This window comes from Sminthopsis crassicaudata, chromosome 4 (genome assembly GCF_048593235.1).
Source record: "Sminthopsis crassicaudata isolate SCR6 chromosome 4, ASM4859323v1, whole genome shotgun sequence".
Taxonomy (NCBI): Eukaryota; Metazoa; Chordata; class Mammalia; order Dasyuromorphia; family Dasyuridae; genus Sminthopsis; species Sminthopsis crassicaudata.
Window position 1 is genome coordinate 27,540,651 of NC_133620.1, and position 17,141 is coordinate 27,557,791.

Genomic DNA, 17,141 nt, shown 5'->3' on the forward strand with positions numbered 1-17,141 from the left:
TTGGAACAACTTTTAGGTTAATATTTGGGAAAGTATGAAAGCCAGGGCTGTTGTAGTATTATGGGACAAATATAATGAATTTGACTATAGTCTAGTCCAAAACATAAATATAATAAGAGGCAGGGACAGAGGGAAGAAAGATGAAAGAGAGGGAAAGTGTGTAGGGGGAGAAAATGAACAGGTTTCAGAACCTTATCAGCTGTAGTGGCTGAAATGTTACCCAGAAAGGTATTATTCAAGTACAGTTTCCACTGAATTTATTAATTGAAATAATTTTTCAATACAGAAATTACATTCATCAAAGAACTTTTATGAACAGTTCCTAAGACAGAAAGAACACATTAAATTTTATATTCTCCAGTTGTGAGTTACCTTGAGCATATGGGGCATATGGGTTTTCTCCTTGGCAGATTTCTGTGTGTATCCATTCTTGGAAGTAGATGTTGATTGTTTTTTTATGAAAGTGTATGATCCAGATTTGATTTTGTGTGGATTGTGATATATTTGCTTTATTACATGAGTACCTTTAATATTATCACCACTATTTTTTTTTGCTTTACTACTAAGCTAATAATTCTGTTAAAGATCTAAAAATGTTATTTTGAATGACTCCCATAACTAGAGTTGATCTACCCATTCAAATAGTTCTAAATTCACCTAACTAGATTGTAACCTATCCCACCTCTCTCCATCAAATGTAATATTAGGCAAACTAACAAAAGTTTTCATGAGATTCAGTTTAATTCTGTCTATAGCCTCCCTCAGATTCAAATAAATGTGATTAAGTTAAATTTAATTTTAAACATCAATTATGGACAAGAAATTGTCCTTGGTGCCAGAAAGGTATAGTGAAGCCATTGACCCTATTTTTATATTTACCTATAGGGATATGATATACATGCAGATGTGGAGATTCAGGATGACTTGAAGAAAAAAACATATTGACAAGTACAGGGGATTGGGAAAGGTCTCTAATAGAAAATTACAGTTGAGATGAGCCTCAAAGACAGGTAAGGGTTTTAAGAGGAGGTGATGAGACATGACATCATTTCAAATAGAAGCAAAATCTTTGCAAAGACTTGCCCATGTTGCTATCAGTAGAGAAAGGGCCAGGAGATAAGGAGAGGATAAAGGTAAGAGGAGGGTTAGTTAAAGGGACAAAGTCCTAGAAGAGATGAAAAGGGATCAAGGGAACAAGCTGAGGAATTGCCAAAAGTAGGATAACTTCTTCATCAGGGATTGAAGCAAAGGAGGAAAGAATAGAGAGGAAGTATTTGAAGATACCAAATAGGGAGCTAGTAGTGGAAGATCACTTTTTCCACTAAAGGAGAAGAATTGGGTTTTTGTTGATCAAGAACAACATAGTAAGTTTCAAAAGAAAACAAGCTTTAGAGCAACTGAAGCAGAAAGGATAGGTCAGTGGCTGAAAAAAATCAAAGGATTGTAAAACCCCACTAAGATTAGATACCACATATAGGGAACTCAGTTCCCATGAGTGTGTGATTCAATCCAATGCCCATCAGCAACACTCAAGTCAGAGTGAAGAAGATGGCTGGGAAGAACAGCTCAGAGTTAGAATTTGGCAAAGGCATGGGCAGAAGGTGAGGACCTCAAGAACATAGAACTGTTGAACTGGTTAAGCATAACAACAATGATCCAAAGGGAGAGAAGTTAAGACCAGAGTATGGGTAGTAGACTATGAGAGAAGAGAGGGTGAGTGACTAGAGGTCCGAATTAGGTTAGGAGAACTGAGACAAAATTAGAGATGGAAGAATAAAATTTGGTCAGGAAAAAAATTTCAGTGAGTCAATAGACACAGGCAATTATTTGATATGTCCTATGTACAAACCCTGTGCTAAGGCTGTATAGAGGTAAAACACTTTTGAGGGATGGCTAGATCAAGGAAATGATCATCTCTGTGTGGGACTCAGAAGAATGGGCTACAAATTTAGGAATGCTGTCAGAAAGTAATCGACTAGTCTGGCATAACCTGTTCTTGGCAAGACCATGTTGTCTCTTTGTGGTCATTGCTTCCTTTTCCAGGTGTTCACCAACCATCTCTTTGACAGTACATTCTATAACCTTGATAAGTATTGAGGTCAAGTTCACTGGCTTATAACTTGCAGGTTCTAACTCATGCTTTAAAAAATTTGGGACCTTTCCCCTTTTCTTCATCTGTGGTACTTCTCCCATTTCCCACAATCTCAAAAACACATTACCAATGGTAAATGTTCATATATACCAGTTTTTTTAGTGCCCTTTCAAAGAATTTGCCTTGGTGAGTGATTCGAGCTTTGTAAAGGCAGCTAAGCACTGTATCTCCCTACTTATCTTGGACTTCAATTCTCTATTTGCCATTATTTTTCTTGACCCTTTTCAGTCCACAGACTTCTTTTTTGCCAAAGAAACTATAAACTTTAATGACAGTTAACATCTTTGCCACCTCTAAGGCTTTTCGTTCAGGCCTCTGAACATCTCTATGCTTGGAGTCCTTCTTCATTGCACCCTCCCATTTCCCTTCTCTGTTCATTCTTTCCCATATTTACCCTTCTGGTTACTTCTTAGAAACAGATACCATTGGGAAGTCTTAAGTTCTCTCACCTCCTCGACTGAACACAGCCTTGGCATAGTCAGGGTCATAGATGTTCAGAAAACCAATAAAACTTCCCATCCACAGCTGGTGTGCACAAGGGTAAATGTTAGCCCATGACAGAACCTTGTCCAATTCTCCTTCCTTCTTGATCTGCAATTGAGGAAAGGAATATAAATCACAGAAATCACATTACTGAATGTCAGGAGAGGAGAAAAATAAATTCCTACAAGTTAGACAGAGGGCATGTCTTTTAGTGCCCATCAGTGAACAAGCTATCTGTCACAACGAAGAAAGAAATCTGAGGGAAAGATTAGATAGAAGGAAAAGTTCTGGAAGAAGTGGATTTGTAAGGGAAAGATATAGAAAGAAAGAGATAAGAAAAGATGGAAAAGAAAGTAAGGGAGATTAAGAATAAGAAAGAAATGAGGGAAGAAGTAATCACAGAATCTGAGTTGCAAATGATGTCATCAACCACCGATATAATCCATATGCTAAAAAAAATCCTAAAACATACTGTCAAGTGGCCACTTGGTTTTTTTAATGAGGGTAAGCCCACTTCCTCATAATGTAACCCTTCTACATTTGGTTAGCTCCAATGTGAGGAATTTTTTCTTATATTAAAACTAAATTTGTCTCTTTAAACCTCTTCCTGCCCTTCTGGTTCTTCCTTATGGGGCCAAACACACAGTCTTCTATGTACAATTCCTGTTTGCAAGGGTGTTGAAAATTGTCAATGCATATATTTTGAAAATAAAAAAAGAAACCGGAAAAAATGAATATAAAAATAGCATGAAATGCTTAATAAAATCCTATGCTAAAATCTAGGAAGTTAGACTTACAGTAATTTAATAATGTGTCCACTAGTTTAATGATCTCATTAAAAAAGGAAATAAAATTATTTTGGCATAATCTTTTCTAAAGGCCAGGTTGATTTTCTGTGATCTATGATCAGCTATCACTATAATGCCATCTTTATAATATTATGTTGTAGAATTTTGCTAGAAATCAAAGTCAAGCTCACTAAACTACAATTTAAATTTTTCATTCTCTTCCCTTTTTTGAAGATGAGCACATTTAACCTTTTTCCAATACCCCTCATGTTCTCCACTTAGGTTAACTGACAGTGATTTAGAAATCATACCCATCAATTTTTTCATCAGTACCTGGAATATTCACTTCAGTAAGTTGACTTGGATTCAATTTGCAAGAAAAAAAGATGAAAAAATAAAAGATGTATAACAAGTGGTGGGGAGGATAAGATGAGAAAATAAAGGAAGGGGGATAGAAAAGAGAGAATGAAGAGATTTCAGGAAGAGTTATAGGAAAGATGAGGTAGAGAGAAAGAGATGAGACAATCAGGAAAGGGAGAAAAGATGGAGAGAGAAAGAATTTTAGAGGAAAAATAAATGAGAGAAGCAAAAGAGAAGATGGCATGGACAGGAACAGATTGAAAGACACATATAAGGAAGAAGGAAAAGACAGAATTCTAAAAATACAAAGAAACAATTTCAGTGAGGAAGAAAAAGAGTTGTTAAAAGAGAATAAGATAGATGTAGAAGTAACTCATTAAAGCTACATTTAAAAATTAAGGGAAACTTGTATCAGGATAATACAAGATTTAGAACAGCTTCCACATTAAAAAAGTGGAGGTCTTGGAATATGATATTCCAAATGGTAAAGGATCTGGGTTATATTTGAGTGACTTATGGAGAAAAACTGAGTATGATTCTTGGGGGATGGAAATTTCACAAAATAAGAGACTTCCAAGAATTCCTAATGAAAACACCAGAACTGAATAGAAAATTCAACATTTGAATAGAAGATTCAAGGGAAACATAAACAAGTAAAAATTAAAGTAAAATCATCAGAGACTCCATGGAGTTAAACTTTTTACATTTCTATATGGGAAGATAATATGTGTAACTCCTAAGAATTTTATCATTATTATGGGAGTTAGAGGGCATCTCCATAGATAGATGGACTGAGTATCAGGCAATTATATTGGGATGATCTTCAAGAAAAGAATGTAGTGATAACAAAGAGTGATGCACAGGGAGAAGAGGAGATAGATAGAATGGGGGGGATTTTTACATAAACGAGGCACAACATTGGTGGTCTGGCCATGTTATTTGAATGCCAAATGTACATTAATCTAAATAACTATTTTACAAAGAATTTGCACAAGGCAAATGTTCACACAGATATCAGAAGAAGCAACATAAGGAAACTCATTCTTAAATATTGATTGTGAGACATGAGAAATACACTGTCATAGTCTTCCTGACTCTAGTCACAGCACTCTCTCCACATGTCACCTAGCTGCCTTGCCAAATAATAGCCAGTTGTCAAGGTATGTGAGGTGCTTTCCAAACATTTCATTTTATCCTCATAATAACCTTGGGAGGTAAGTACTATTATTATCAGCCCTATCCCCAAGGAAACCGAGATAAATAGAAGTTAAGTGGTTTTCCCAGGATCACAGAGCTAGTTGATAGGATTTGAATTTATGTTTTCCTGATTCTTAGTATAGAACTCTATCCACTGTACCACTAAACTGCTTAGCATTGTTATCCCAATATTATCATTGTGGTTTTTTAATTGTCTGTTGTCTCCTTTTTTTCAAGCAAGGTTCAAATAGAAAGCCTATTGCTTGATGAAAAAAATAACAAATAATTTTTTGTCATTGATAAGGGCACATGAAGAGGTAACCTCATCCCCTATTGAGTCACTGTTTTAATTTGTCTCGCTACCATTTGGATAAATGGGTTTCTTTGTTATTTGCCACGGGGCCATTGTAGAACTGACATTTGGTGGGGAAAGCTCAGGTCTTGTATATAGAATTTGGGGTTCTCATTCCTCATTAATAATGGCACTATTATCAGAAGTTAGATTAAACCTGATCATGTTCTGTAGGTTATCCTGTCACTCTGAGGAGAGAGAGTGATTTCCATCCCCACCTTCTGCTTTCCTTCCTGGTAAGAATGAAAGTCTTCATTGGGGAAGAGTGGGGGAGGGAAAGATGTTAAAGATGTCTGTTCTGTCCCCTTCGAGCCAGACAGGGATACTTTCCATACTCTCCATGAAGGGAGAGAGCCCTCACCATATAGACCTCATTAGAGGTAAAGTCTTTTCATGGGGTCTGATTACACTGGCATCATAATACCCATTAACAACATTGCTCTTAATGTTTTTTTTAATGAATATCATATCAAGGAGATTGCAGATTATATAGAAAATGTCTGATAAGAGATTAGTTTCAATTTGCTTTAGTGTTTGAGTTCTTCAGATTGCTTTTGCATCTATGTGGGAATTTGTCTCTTGTATGTCAATGCAGAATAGTAAACATATTATGTGTAATTCTGGCCACAAGGTCATGTTTTGTTTGGCTTTACATATGTTTTGGATTTTTCTTCTTAACTACTCAGGGATGCATTACCTAGTCTGTATATTCCCTTGTATACTCTACATTGATAATTAAATATGTATTCCTTATAGTAGTTTCTTAAAGCAATGATATGTTTCAGAATTGCCACCATAAACTCCTATTTCTATCAAGGGCCATAACTTAGCTGTTTGTTTAGCACATCTTTTTCGCCATGACAGAGGATGAATTCAAATGGATGTCATCCATGGAGTTTATTGACTCTACTTGTATCTTGGCCACTTCACAAGCTCTAGAGACAAACTTCCTTCAGTTATACCTGACATGAGGCTTGAACATGTTTGAATCTTGACTTTACTCAGTAGTTATGTCTGCTTATTGCAAAGGTATTGGGGAAGAGGGGAAGTTAGACCTGTTTATCATAGGCTTTAAAAATGTCTAGGGCAACTAGATGCCACAGTGGAGAGAGTGCCAGGCCTGTTGGGTGACTGGGTGACTGTCTCAATTTCTTCATGTATAAAGTGAGTTGAAGAAGGAAATGGCAAAGTGCTTCAATATCTTTTCCAAGAAAATGGATCACAAAGAGTCAAACACAATTGAACAAGATTATCTCTCAATACACTCTATCCTGTAGAGTAAGGAAAGAGAAAGTATTAACAAATGTGAGGCAAAGGAATCAGAAAATCCTTCACTGAGAAGGGAACTTCTGAGCTGGGACTTGGAGAAAGAAATGAAAGAGGAAAACTGAGGAAGTTCTTCCCAATCAGGAGAGAGGGCTTATGCAAATACTTGGAAATGAGAGAAAAAGTTTTAAATCAGGCAATGGCTAGAGGTCAGAAAAGGGAGTAGTATGAAATAAGGCTGGAAAAGTAATTAGGAGCCAACTAGGGATTAGTGCTCCCTTAAGTGCCAACCTGTCATTACTTTGTTATTTGTGGGCAATGGGAAGCACTCACAGTTTGGAGGCAAAATAGCCAAATGAGTAGAGTTGTACCTTAAGAAGCTGGTTCTAGAAGTTGTGTGAGAGATGGATTAAAATATGTGAAAATTTCAATTAGTCTGTCAGGGGCATCAAAATGAGGGTGAACCCATAAAATCTTATTAGGCAACTAAGTAGGAAAAGAGAGGGAAGGAGAGAGAGAGAGAGAGAGAGAGAGAGAGAGAGAGAGAGAGAGAGAGAGAGAGAGAGAGAGAGAGAGAGAGAAGGAGGAGGAGGAGGAAGAGGAGAAGAAGAAGAAGAAGAAGAAGAAGAAGAAGAAGAAGAAGAAGAAGAAGAAGAAGAAGAAGAAGAAGAAGAAGAAGAAGAAGAGAAAGAAGAAGAAGAAGAAGAAGAAAAAGAAGAAGAAAGAAGAAGAGAAAGAAGAAGAAGAAAGAAGAAGAAGAAGAGAAAGAAGAAGAAAAGAAGAAGAGAAAGAAGAAGAGAAAGAAGAAGAAGAAGAAGAAGAAGAAGAAGAAGAAGAAGAAGAAGAAGAAGAAGAAAGAAGAAGAAGAAGAAGAAGAAAGAAGATGAGGAGGAGGAGGAGCAGGAGGAAGAAGAGGAGGAGGAGGAGGAGGAGAAAGGATCTGGGATGAATCTTGGTATATGTCCCTGTAAAGGGACACTGGTTCAGCAAAGGAAACTAGTTCATCAATTTGAGTAGGAATAAATGAACTTATTCTTTTATAGGCACTGTATCAGGATTGGTTAAAGAGATTCATGAAGTCACGTCCATGTCCTAGGCTTATAGGCAAGGCAGTCCAAATTCTAGCATTTAAAGCTATACGTGGAAGAGAGTGGTCCTGATAAACTGCTAAGGGGAAGAAAAGAAGACTTCATGTCTCCTATTTCTCTTTCTGACCAGAGAATAATCTTATGAACATCAAAAGGTTAGAAGATTTGAACTTCTCATTTGGAACATCTGGAACAGCTGATAGTTTTGTCCGCAGCAGACAAATGAGATACTTCGAGGAAGAGAATTTTGCAACTCTCTAAGGAGCCCAGCAGAAATCTGGCCTTTCTCCTGCCTAAGAAGGTCATCATGAGAGTTCAAGAAAGGGGAGATAAGGACTTCCAGGAACGCCTGACAGAAAGGCCAAAAAACCGTGGGAACAGGATGGATGGATGCAGATCTCCGAGCCATCAGAATGGAGATGACAGCTAAACCCATGGGAGCTGATGGGATCACCAAGGGAGAAACTGTAGAGAGAGCAGAGGAGAAGGCTCAGGACAGAAACTTGGGAAGATCTCTCTAAGAGAGAAAACAGGATTTGAACACTAATGCAATAAAGAGGACTTAGAAAAAACAGCAGAGAGGTAAGAGAACCAGTAGAGAGGAAAAGAACAGTGGACAAGAGATAACCAAATATCCAGATGATGGGGGCTTGTCAGAATCAAGGAAGATGAGGATTGAAAAAAAGCCATCAGATTTCCTGACACAGAAAATCCTAAACCCCATTTCTCAGCAACAAAACAAGTAATCTTCTTCCTTCTCCTCATCCTCTCCCTGTCCCCACACCTCCTTTTCTTCCTCCCCTTTTCCTTCTCCCCATATCCTCCTCTCTTCTCCCTCCTCACTTTCTCTTCTTTCTCTCGCCTTTCCTTCTGTACTCCCCCTCCTCTTCCTCTTTCCTTCTCAGATTTTCTTTTCTCTGCAGTCCTCTCCCTTTTTCCCTTGCTCTTCCTCTCTCTCATTGTCTGTTATTGCTAGACTCTTTCTTCCCCTTGTTTTCCTTCATTCTGGTCTAGCTTTAGCTCCATCTTATCCAAAGGACCAATGTGTGGGCTCACTTCTTCCCACTCTTTCACTTTTCTCTCTTCCTAAGAGCAGAAAAAATGGAAGTGGGGACAAGTGATTGTTGCAGAAAAATAGATTCCATTTGGAGATCAGGAGATGTCCTAACAGTGAGAGTTGGACTAACAGGGAAAGGATTATAGTAATTCATTTTCTGCTTTCATTTATCATCCCCTCATCTTATCTTTCTTCCTCCTTTCCCTCTCCCCTTTCTTTTTTCTCTCTAAGTATCCCTTTCTTCCATCTCTTAAAATCCATCCCTTTTGCCTTTGCCCCTGAGCCTGGACCTACCTCCATGGCATGTCCAAAGAGCCAGTGGGTGGGTGGCCCAGGAAAGCTCTTCAGGGCTTGGAAAAGCTTCTGTCTTCTAGTCAGGAGCCGGGTCAGTTGCAGCAAGCCCAAGGTCAGGATCAGGGAAACTGTCCCCAGCCACAGCGTGGGGAGGCTCACAGGGAGCCATGAGGAGAGCCACAAAAACATGAAGAGCTCTGTTCTGGACACGGCACTGCCCTCTCCCTGCCAGCCTTCCTCTCTTATACCACAGCTGACCAGCTCCAGGACTCTATCCCTTGGCCACACCCGGGAAGTACGATTATCTCCAACTGGATCCCAGCACTAGCTCACAATACAGATTGTAGGGAGGAAAGAATCTGAGAGAGAACTTTATTCTCTTCTTTGATCAACTGCCCAGAAATCCAGAACTGCCTCCAAAAGAAATATGCCCCAAAGAAGGAAGCCAATAAACCCCAAGAGAGAACAACCATCTGTTCTCTCGACTTTTGCTCCAGTCTCTGAGGAAGAGCTGTTAAATTTCCAAGATCAATTTCTAAACTTCTGTTGATCCCAGCCCCTTTTCAGCTCTTATGGGACTCAGTCATTTCTTTCTTTTTTTTTTTTTTTTTTGTCTTCCTATCTTTTATCTAACGAGTACCCTTTTGTGGCTAAACATATTTCTCCTCTCTCTTTTTAAAATTTTATTTCTTTAATTTTTTATTTTCCCCAGTTACATATAAAACAATTTTTATATTTGTTTTTATAACTTCGAGTTTCAGATTCTTTCTCTTCCTCTCCATCCCCATCCCATTTAAGAAGCCACATGTGAAGTTATGGAAAACATTTCCACGAATCATGTTATAAAAGAAAATTTAAATCAGAAAAAAATTAAGTTTAAGAAAGAGAATGCTTCAATTTGTATTCGGACACATTCAGTTCTTTCTCTGGGTATGGATAACATTTTTCATCATAACTCCTTCCCAGTAGTCAAAGATCATTGTATTGCAATGTCAGCTACTAAATCCACTGGCTTCCTCTTAGTCCTCATTGTACTCCATCTCTCCACACTTTTGATATTAACATCTCCTCTGAGGGAATATTATCTCTTTCCTTGACTTAATTCACTGTGTTCATTACTAGTTTTCTTAAAATCTGTTAAAAACTCCTTTTTAATCCCTTTCTTCAAAGGAAAATTTCTCCCGCCCATTGTGTGGGTCCCCCAAGTCTCTGTCCTGGGTCCTTTTCTATCCTTGCTCCCTAAACTCTCTTGGTGATCTCACCAGCTCCCATGGATTTAATTATCATCTCTGTCAATAATTCCCAAATCCATGCATCTAGGGGCAGCTAGATGGTGCAGTGGATAGAGTGCCAGCCCAGAAGTCAGGAGGACCTGAGTTCAAATCTGACCTCAAACACTTCCTAACTGTGTCACTGTGGGCAAGTCACTTAACTCCAATTGCCTCAGAAAAAAACCCCACAGATCTATATCAATCCCCAGACTCCCTTGTGAATTTCAGCCCCAAACTGTTAACTGCCTTAAGAATTTGTGTATATGTATGGATATCTCAACCTCGACATATCCAAAACTGAACTTTGGTTTTCTCCTAACACATCTCTCCCCAAACTTACCTATTTTATTCTCTAAACTAGTTATCCAGAATAAAAAACTGGGTACTTTTTTTGATCCTTCTCTCTTCTCTCCTCCTTCTCTTCCTTGCTCCACCCCCTTTCTTTCTCTGTGTTGTCTCTGTTTCTGTCTCTCTCTGTCTCTCTGTCTCTCTCTGTCTCTGTCTCTCTCTCTGTCTCTGTCTCTCTCTCTCTCCTATCTCTCCTCTCTCTCTCTCTGTCTCTCTCTCTCTCTGTCTCTCTCTCTCTCTCTCTGTCTCTCTCTCTCTCTCTCTGTCTCTCTCTGTCTCTCTCTCTCTGTCTCTCTCTCTCTCTGTGTCTCTCTCTCTCTCTCTCTGTCTCTCTGTCTCTCTCTCTCTCTCTCTGTGTGTGTGTGTGTGTGTGTGTGTGTGTGTGTCTGTCTGTCTGTCTCTGTCTCTCTGTCTCTGTCTGTCTCTCTGTCTCTTTCTCCTGGAAGTCTTAGAGAAAGGAAAACAGCAAGATTTCTGGACAAAGTATCTTTTACTTTGCAGGGACTAGAGATCCCTACCTCTGCTCTTCTAGTTGGTTTCTGGTTATAGTTCCCTCTGTGATCTGGATCCTCCCCTCTTTTCTCCTTTAGGGCCTGATTATCTTTACTGATCTTTCATAGGCTGTTCCTGATAGCCCCTCTGAGGCATCTCCCTGCTTGAAATACTTTCTACTTCTCCCCACAAGTCCCCATTTCAAGGTTATATGGGTTATATGCATGATTCTTGTGATATGGCAAATCATGGGTAGTGACCACCCCACCCATCTGAGTTGGATCTGAGTGTCTTGAGTCACTGTCCCTATGGGTGGAGGCAACAATAGCTTAGGTATGAAAATGAAACTATCCACAAAGTAATTTCCAGGGGAAGGACCTTGATTTACTATACAGGATAATTTAACAACAGAATAAGGTCATCACCTGAGAGCAACTCAGAACCAGGACCAGAGCAGTGGTGCTCAGGGATTGTGCTAAGAAGCTCAGATTCCACCCTAAGCATATGATATGTATTTGATGATCAATCCCTGAGAAAAAAAGGGGAAGGGAAGGCAGGGAAGGGTGAGAACACACAAAAGTGGTGGTATAATGGATATCCTTTCCCTATTCTTGTGTCTTGGTCAGAATTCCTGGGCTGAAACTGGTTATAGAGAAGTGAAGTATATTTGAGAGACAACTAGATTATTTGCATCCAGGACTCACTGTAGTGTTGATTACTATCCAGGTTGGACATAATGAACAAGGTGTACAATTCATTACAACAAACACAGAGGCAAAGACAAAAATCTCCAGAAGTTTCACTGTTCTCTGAGCATCTTCACTTTCTTACTTATTGTCAATCTCTCCCTGTCTACTGGTTGCTTTTCTGTCTACAAACATGTTCATGCCTCTCTTATCCTCAGAACCTCTTTGTTTGATCCATCCATTCCTGATATTTCCTTCTATCTTTTTTTTAGCTTTTGTGGCTGTTTCTTTTTTTTAAATTAAAGTTTTTTTTTAATTTTCAAAACATGTACAAGGATAGTTTTTTCAACATTGACCCTTGAAAAACCTTTGTGTTCCAATTTCCCTCTTTTTCCCCACCCTCTCTCCTAGATGGCATGTAATCCAAAATATGTTCAGTATGGTAGAAATATATGTTAAATCCAAAATAGGCATACATTTTTATACAATTATCTTGCTGCACAAGAAAAATCAATTCAAAAAGTAAAAAAAAAATAGAAAGAAAATAAGATTCAAGCAAACCACAACAAAAAGAGTGAAATGCTATGTTGTAATTGTGGCTAAGTTTCTTTTTTTATTATAGCTTTTTATTTACAAGATAGATGCATGAGTAATTTTTCAGCACTGACCTTTGCAAAACCTTTTGTTCCAACTTTTCTCTTCCTTCCCCCCTACCCCCTCCCCTCGATAGCAGGTTGACCATGACATGTTAAATATGTTAAAGTATATATTAAATACAATATATGTATACATGTCCAAACAGTTGTTTTGCTGTACAAAAAGAATCGGACTTTGAAATAGTGTACAATTAGCCTGTGAAGGAAATCCAAAATGCAGGTGGACAAAACCAGAGGGATTGGGAATTCTATGTAGTGGTTCACAGTCATCTCCCAGAGTTCTTTTGCTGGGTGTAGCTGGTTCAGTTCATTACTGCTCTATTGGAACTGATTTGGTTCATCTCATTGTTGAAGAGGGCCTCGTCCATCAGAATTGGTCCTCATGTAGTATTGTTGCTGTGTACACTGATCTCCTGGTCCTACTCATTTCACTCAGCATCAGTTCATGTAAGTCTCTCCAGACCTTTCTGAAATATCCTACTGGTTATTTCTTACTGAACAATAATATTCCATAATATTCATATATGTAGCTAAGTTTCTTGAGAAGGTCATCTCCAGTATCTCCATTTCTTCTTCTTTAATTCTCTTCTTAACTCTCTGCAATTTGGCTTCCAACATCCTCATTCCACCAGAACTACTCTCTTTCAAGTTACCAATGACCTCTTCATTGCCAAATCCAATGGCCTTTTCTCATCCTCATCCTTCTTGACATCTCTGCTGCCTTTGACACTGAATCTTTTTCTTCTATATGATCTTTTCTCTCCAGGTTTTCATGACACTGATTTTTCCTGGTTCTCTTCCTACTTGTCAGAATGTTTTTCTATCTCTCTTCCTGGATCTTCATTCAGATCATATCCACTTATCATGGGTTGTTAACAGGGTTCTGTCCTAGTGCCTCTTCTCTTTTCCTACTATACTATTTCATAGTTATCTCATCAGCTTTTGTGGATTTAATTACCTTCTCAATGCTAATGATTCTCAAATCTATCTTTTCTGATAAACTCCCCTGCTAACTTTCAATTTCTCATCTCCTACATTTCACATAATTTCAACTGGATGCCCACTAGATATCTTAAACTCAACACCTTCAAAATTAAGTTCATTTCTTTTCCCCCCCAAAAAGGACACTCTCCCTTCCCAAATTTTGCTATTATTGTTGAGGGTATCACAATCCTTTCAGTAATCCAGTCACAAACTAGATGTCACCCTCAACTCCTCTCTCGCTTCCTACATCCAACACAAGCATAATCATCATTTTCTTAAATCGGTTGAGTTCTTTCTAAAATTCTACTTACAAAGGTTTGTGCAGTGTATCAAAAATGAGAAGCCAGATGGATCTATTCCTTAAATATCAACAGGAACATTAAATCACCCTGCTGTCACACAGGGGTAGATTAGTAAATGTATAACAACCAGCTCTCAAAGAGCATGGAGAGGGACCATGACATACTTTTAAGATTAAGCTGCATTATTTTCTTGCCCATCATTTTCTTAAGTCTAGACAATTAATGAAGCAATAAAGCAATAACAAATTTATAATGTTTCCCTGTTTCCAAGATGTAAATGCTTTCACTGATAAACATTGAGCAGTCCTGAGAAAGCTTCAGGCCACCTCTTCATCAGGTTTTATCAGCATCACATGTCAGCAAATCATGTTTTCAGGAACCTCAGATAACTACCCTGAGTTCCTTCTCACTTTGGCTCCCTCAGGAGAAAGCCCCCATTCTTGCCACATTCAATGATATAGATTGCCATCAGACTAACTTATCTATTGTGCTTTCTAGCCAATTCAAGAACCCGTCAATCCACAAGTGTTAATTAAATGCCTACTATTAAGTGTCAGGCTCTGTATTAGAAACACTAAATCAAGAATTCTCCATTTATACTCTGAGGCCTCAGGCAAGAAATCTGCCCTGGTGTGTCACAATTGGGAAAAATAATGTTTCTCTCTTTTCTCCCTGTAGCTCACCCCAGTGTCTTTCTCTGCTGCATTTTAGTAATGAAACTCACAGATCTATGACATAATTATTAGCCACATCTCTTAAAAATTGCCTTTAAAGAGAGGTAAATAAGAGGTAAATACATTTTAAAGGAACAGAGATAGATTTTTAGAAACATACATACATACACATTCCTGAGAAGAGAGAAGCAAGTGTGGAGGGTTCAGGGGGGAAGGAAAGGATGGATAGGAATGAGAAATCACTAGCCTTGGGCCTGAGCCATTGAGTGAGTTTGGCAAAAACAGACACCTTGTCTGATTCTTTTTGAACAGCAAATTAACTGTTTGGACATGTATACTAATATTGTATTTAATTTATACTTTAACATATGGAATATGTATTGGTCAATCTGCCATCTGGGGGAAAGGGGTGGGGGGAAGGAGGGGAAAAATTGGAACAAAAGGTTTTGCAATTGTCAATGCTGTAAAATTACCCATGCATATAATTTGTAAATCAAAAGCTATAATAAAAAAAATTAAAAAAAAAAAACACCAGGCTTCTCTTAGTTGAATCTCATGACCCTAATTCATCTACTTCATCACTACAACCCCATCTGGCTTCCATGGCAACTATTTCCCACAGGTTCTACTCTCTTATTGCTTGGTAGAGCTGCTCCCCATTCCACACCTGAGCTTCTCTCCTGCTTGTGTGCTCAGTCTGTAGACTCTCCTCTCCATGGCTTGAGTCCTTCCTCTTAGGAGGGGAGGAGGGGCTAATTTGACAGCCAGAGTTTGGCATAAGTTAGTCACAGCATCAAGGCAGGTGCCCAGGGGATAGAGAAGGAAGAAAAAGCTAGAGATTTCCAGATACTGGCAGACATTCAGACCCAGTGTCCTATTCCAATATCCTTTTAACCTGGAGAAAAAAACACTGGGTAAATTAATTTTTGGCATAAGAAAGTAGCTGTCTTCAATAATGAGATGATTCAGACCAGTTCCAATGATCTTGTGATGAAGAGAGTCATCTATACCTAGAGAGAGGACTGTGGGAACTGAGGGTGGTTCACAACATAACATTTTCAGTTTTTGTTGTCATTTGCTTGCATTTTATTTTCTTCTTCATTTTTCCTGTTTGATTTGATTTTTCTTGTCCAGCAAGATAATTGTATAAATATGTATGCATATATTGGAGTTAGTATATATTTCCACAGTGTTTAGCATATATTAGATTACTTGCCATCTAGGGGAAAGGATGAGGAAAGGGGAAGGAAAATTGGAACACAAGGTTTTTCAAGTGTTAATGTTGAAAAAATATCCATGCATAGTGTTTGAAAATAAAAAGTTTTAATAAAAAAATAGAATGTTTTTGGACTACAGACAGAATAATAATGCTTGTAAGTGCAAGAGGCTGTTGTGTGGTTCAATGAGGGGCAGAATAAACATTTTTAGCTTTCCCAATCTTCTCCAAGGGAAGCTGTAATTCTTTTTAGGAAAGGAAACAAAATCAGGGACAAAGGGCATTCTGCTCTCCTCAAAGAGAGGGGCTATGTATTCCTATTAAAAACACTAAAAAGCATAGGAATAAATAGGGCTTTTCTTAAAATTATAAGTTGTATCTAGCTAAAAGCAATCTTGTAATAGGGACAAATTAGATGTCTATTTAATAAGATTGATGGAGGTGGGGAGGAGAGAAGGGGAGCAAGGCTGTTCATTATCATCATTAATACACAATATTATACTAGAAATGGTAACTATAGCAATATAAGAAAAAGAAATTGAAGATATTAGAATAGGTAATGAGGAAACAAAGTTATCACTCTTTGCAATTGATATGATGCTATACTAAAATAACCCTACAGATCAACTAAAATATCTAGTGAAACAATAAACAACTTTAGCAAAGTTGCAGGATATAAAAACAAACCAACACAAATCATTAGCATTTCCATATACTAACAATAAAACCCAGCAGGAAGAGATAGAAAGAGAAATTTCATTGAAAATTACTGCAGATAATATAAAATATTGGGAGTCTACCTGTCAAGACACACCTAGAAAATGTATGAAAATTACAAAACACTTCACACACATAAAAAAGTGATTCAAACAATTAAAGAAACATTAATTATTCATGGGTAGATCATACCAATGTAATAAAAATGAGAGTATACCCTAAATTAATTTACTTATTCCAAAGATATCAATCAATCAACCAAAAATTATTTGATAAAACTAGAAAAAATAATTGTAAAATTCATCTAGAAGAATCAAAGGTCAATCATATCAAGGGAATCGATGAAAAAAAATGAAGTATTTGATCTCTAATTATATTACAAAGCAGTGATTACTAAAGCAATCTGGTACTAGATAAGAAATAAAATGGAGGAATCTGTGGAATAATTATTTTTTATAATGACCACAATAACATAATATTTGATAAATCCAAAGATCTAAGCTATTGAGACAAGAACCCATCATTCAATGAAAAACTTCTGGAAAGTAGTATACAGGAACTAATAAACATAGAATAAATATTTCACATTGTATACCAAGATATGATTTTAACATAAATGATGATACTGTAGGCATATTACGAGGTCACGGAAAAAGATTACCCATCAGATCTTTGGATAAGGGAAGAGACCGTGATGAAAATTTTACAGTAATCTTCATTTCTCAAGTATGTATATACTTTTTTTATTACTTTTATTT

At 37.7% G+C, this 17,141-nt stretch overlaps 1 protein-coding gene across 2 annotated transcripts in view; it reads right to left on the bottom strand.

Moving 5' to 3' along the window:
- LOC141541683 (cytochrome P450 4B1-like) overlaps window positions 1-9,539 on the bottom strand; it is a 24,527-nt gene extending 14,988 nt beyond the window's left edge. The window contains exons 1-2 of one of the 2 annotated variants that reach the window (XM_074266018.1): window positions 9,038-9,539; window positions 2,602-2,743 (exon numbers count right to left, since the gene is read on the bottom strand). In XM_074266018.1, the coding sequence (XP_074122119.1) occupies window positions 2,602-2,743; window positions 9,038-9,226 (331 nt within the window). In that variant the 5' untranslated portion in view covers window positions 9,227-9,539. Of the gene's footprint in view, window positions 1-2,575; window positions 2,744-9,037 lie in introns of both variants that reach the window. The other variant, XM_074266019.1, reaches the window with a different exon arrangement.
- Between the last annotated feature and the right edge of the window lie 7,602 nt (window positions 9,540-17,141).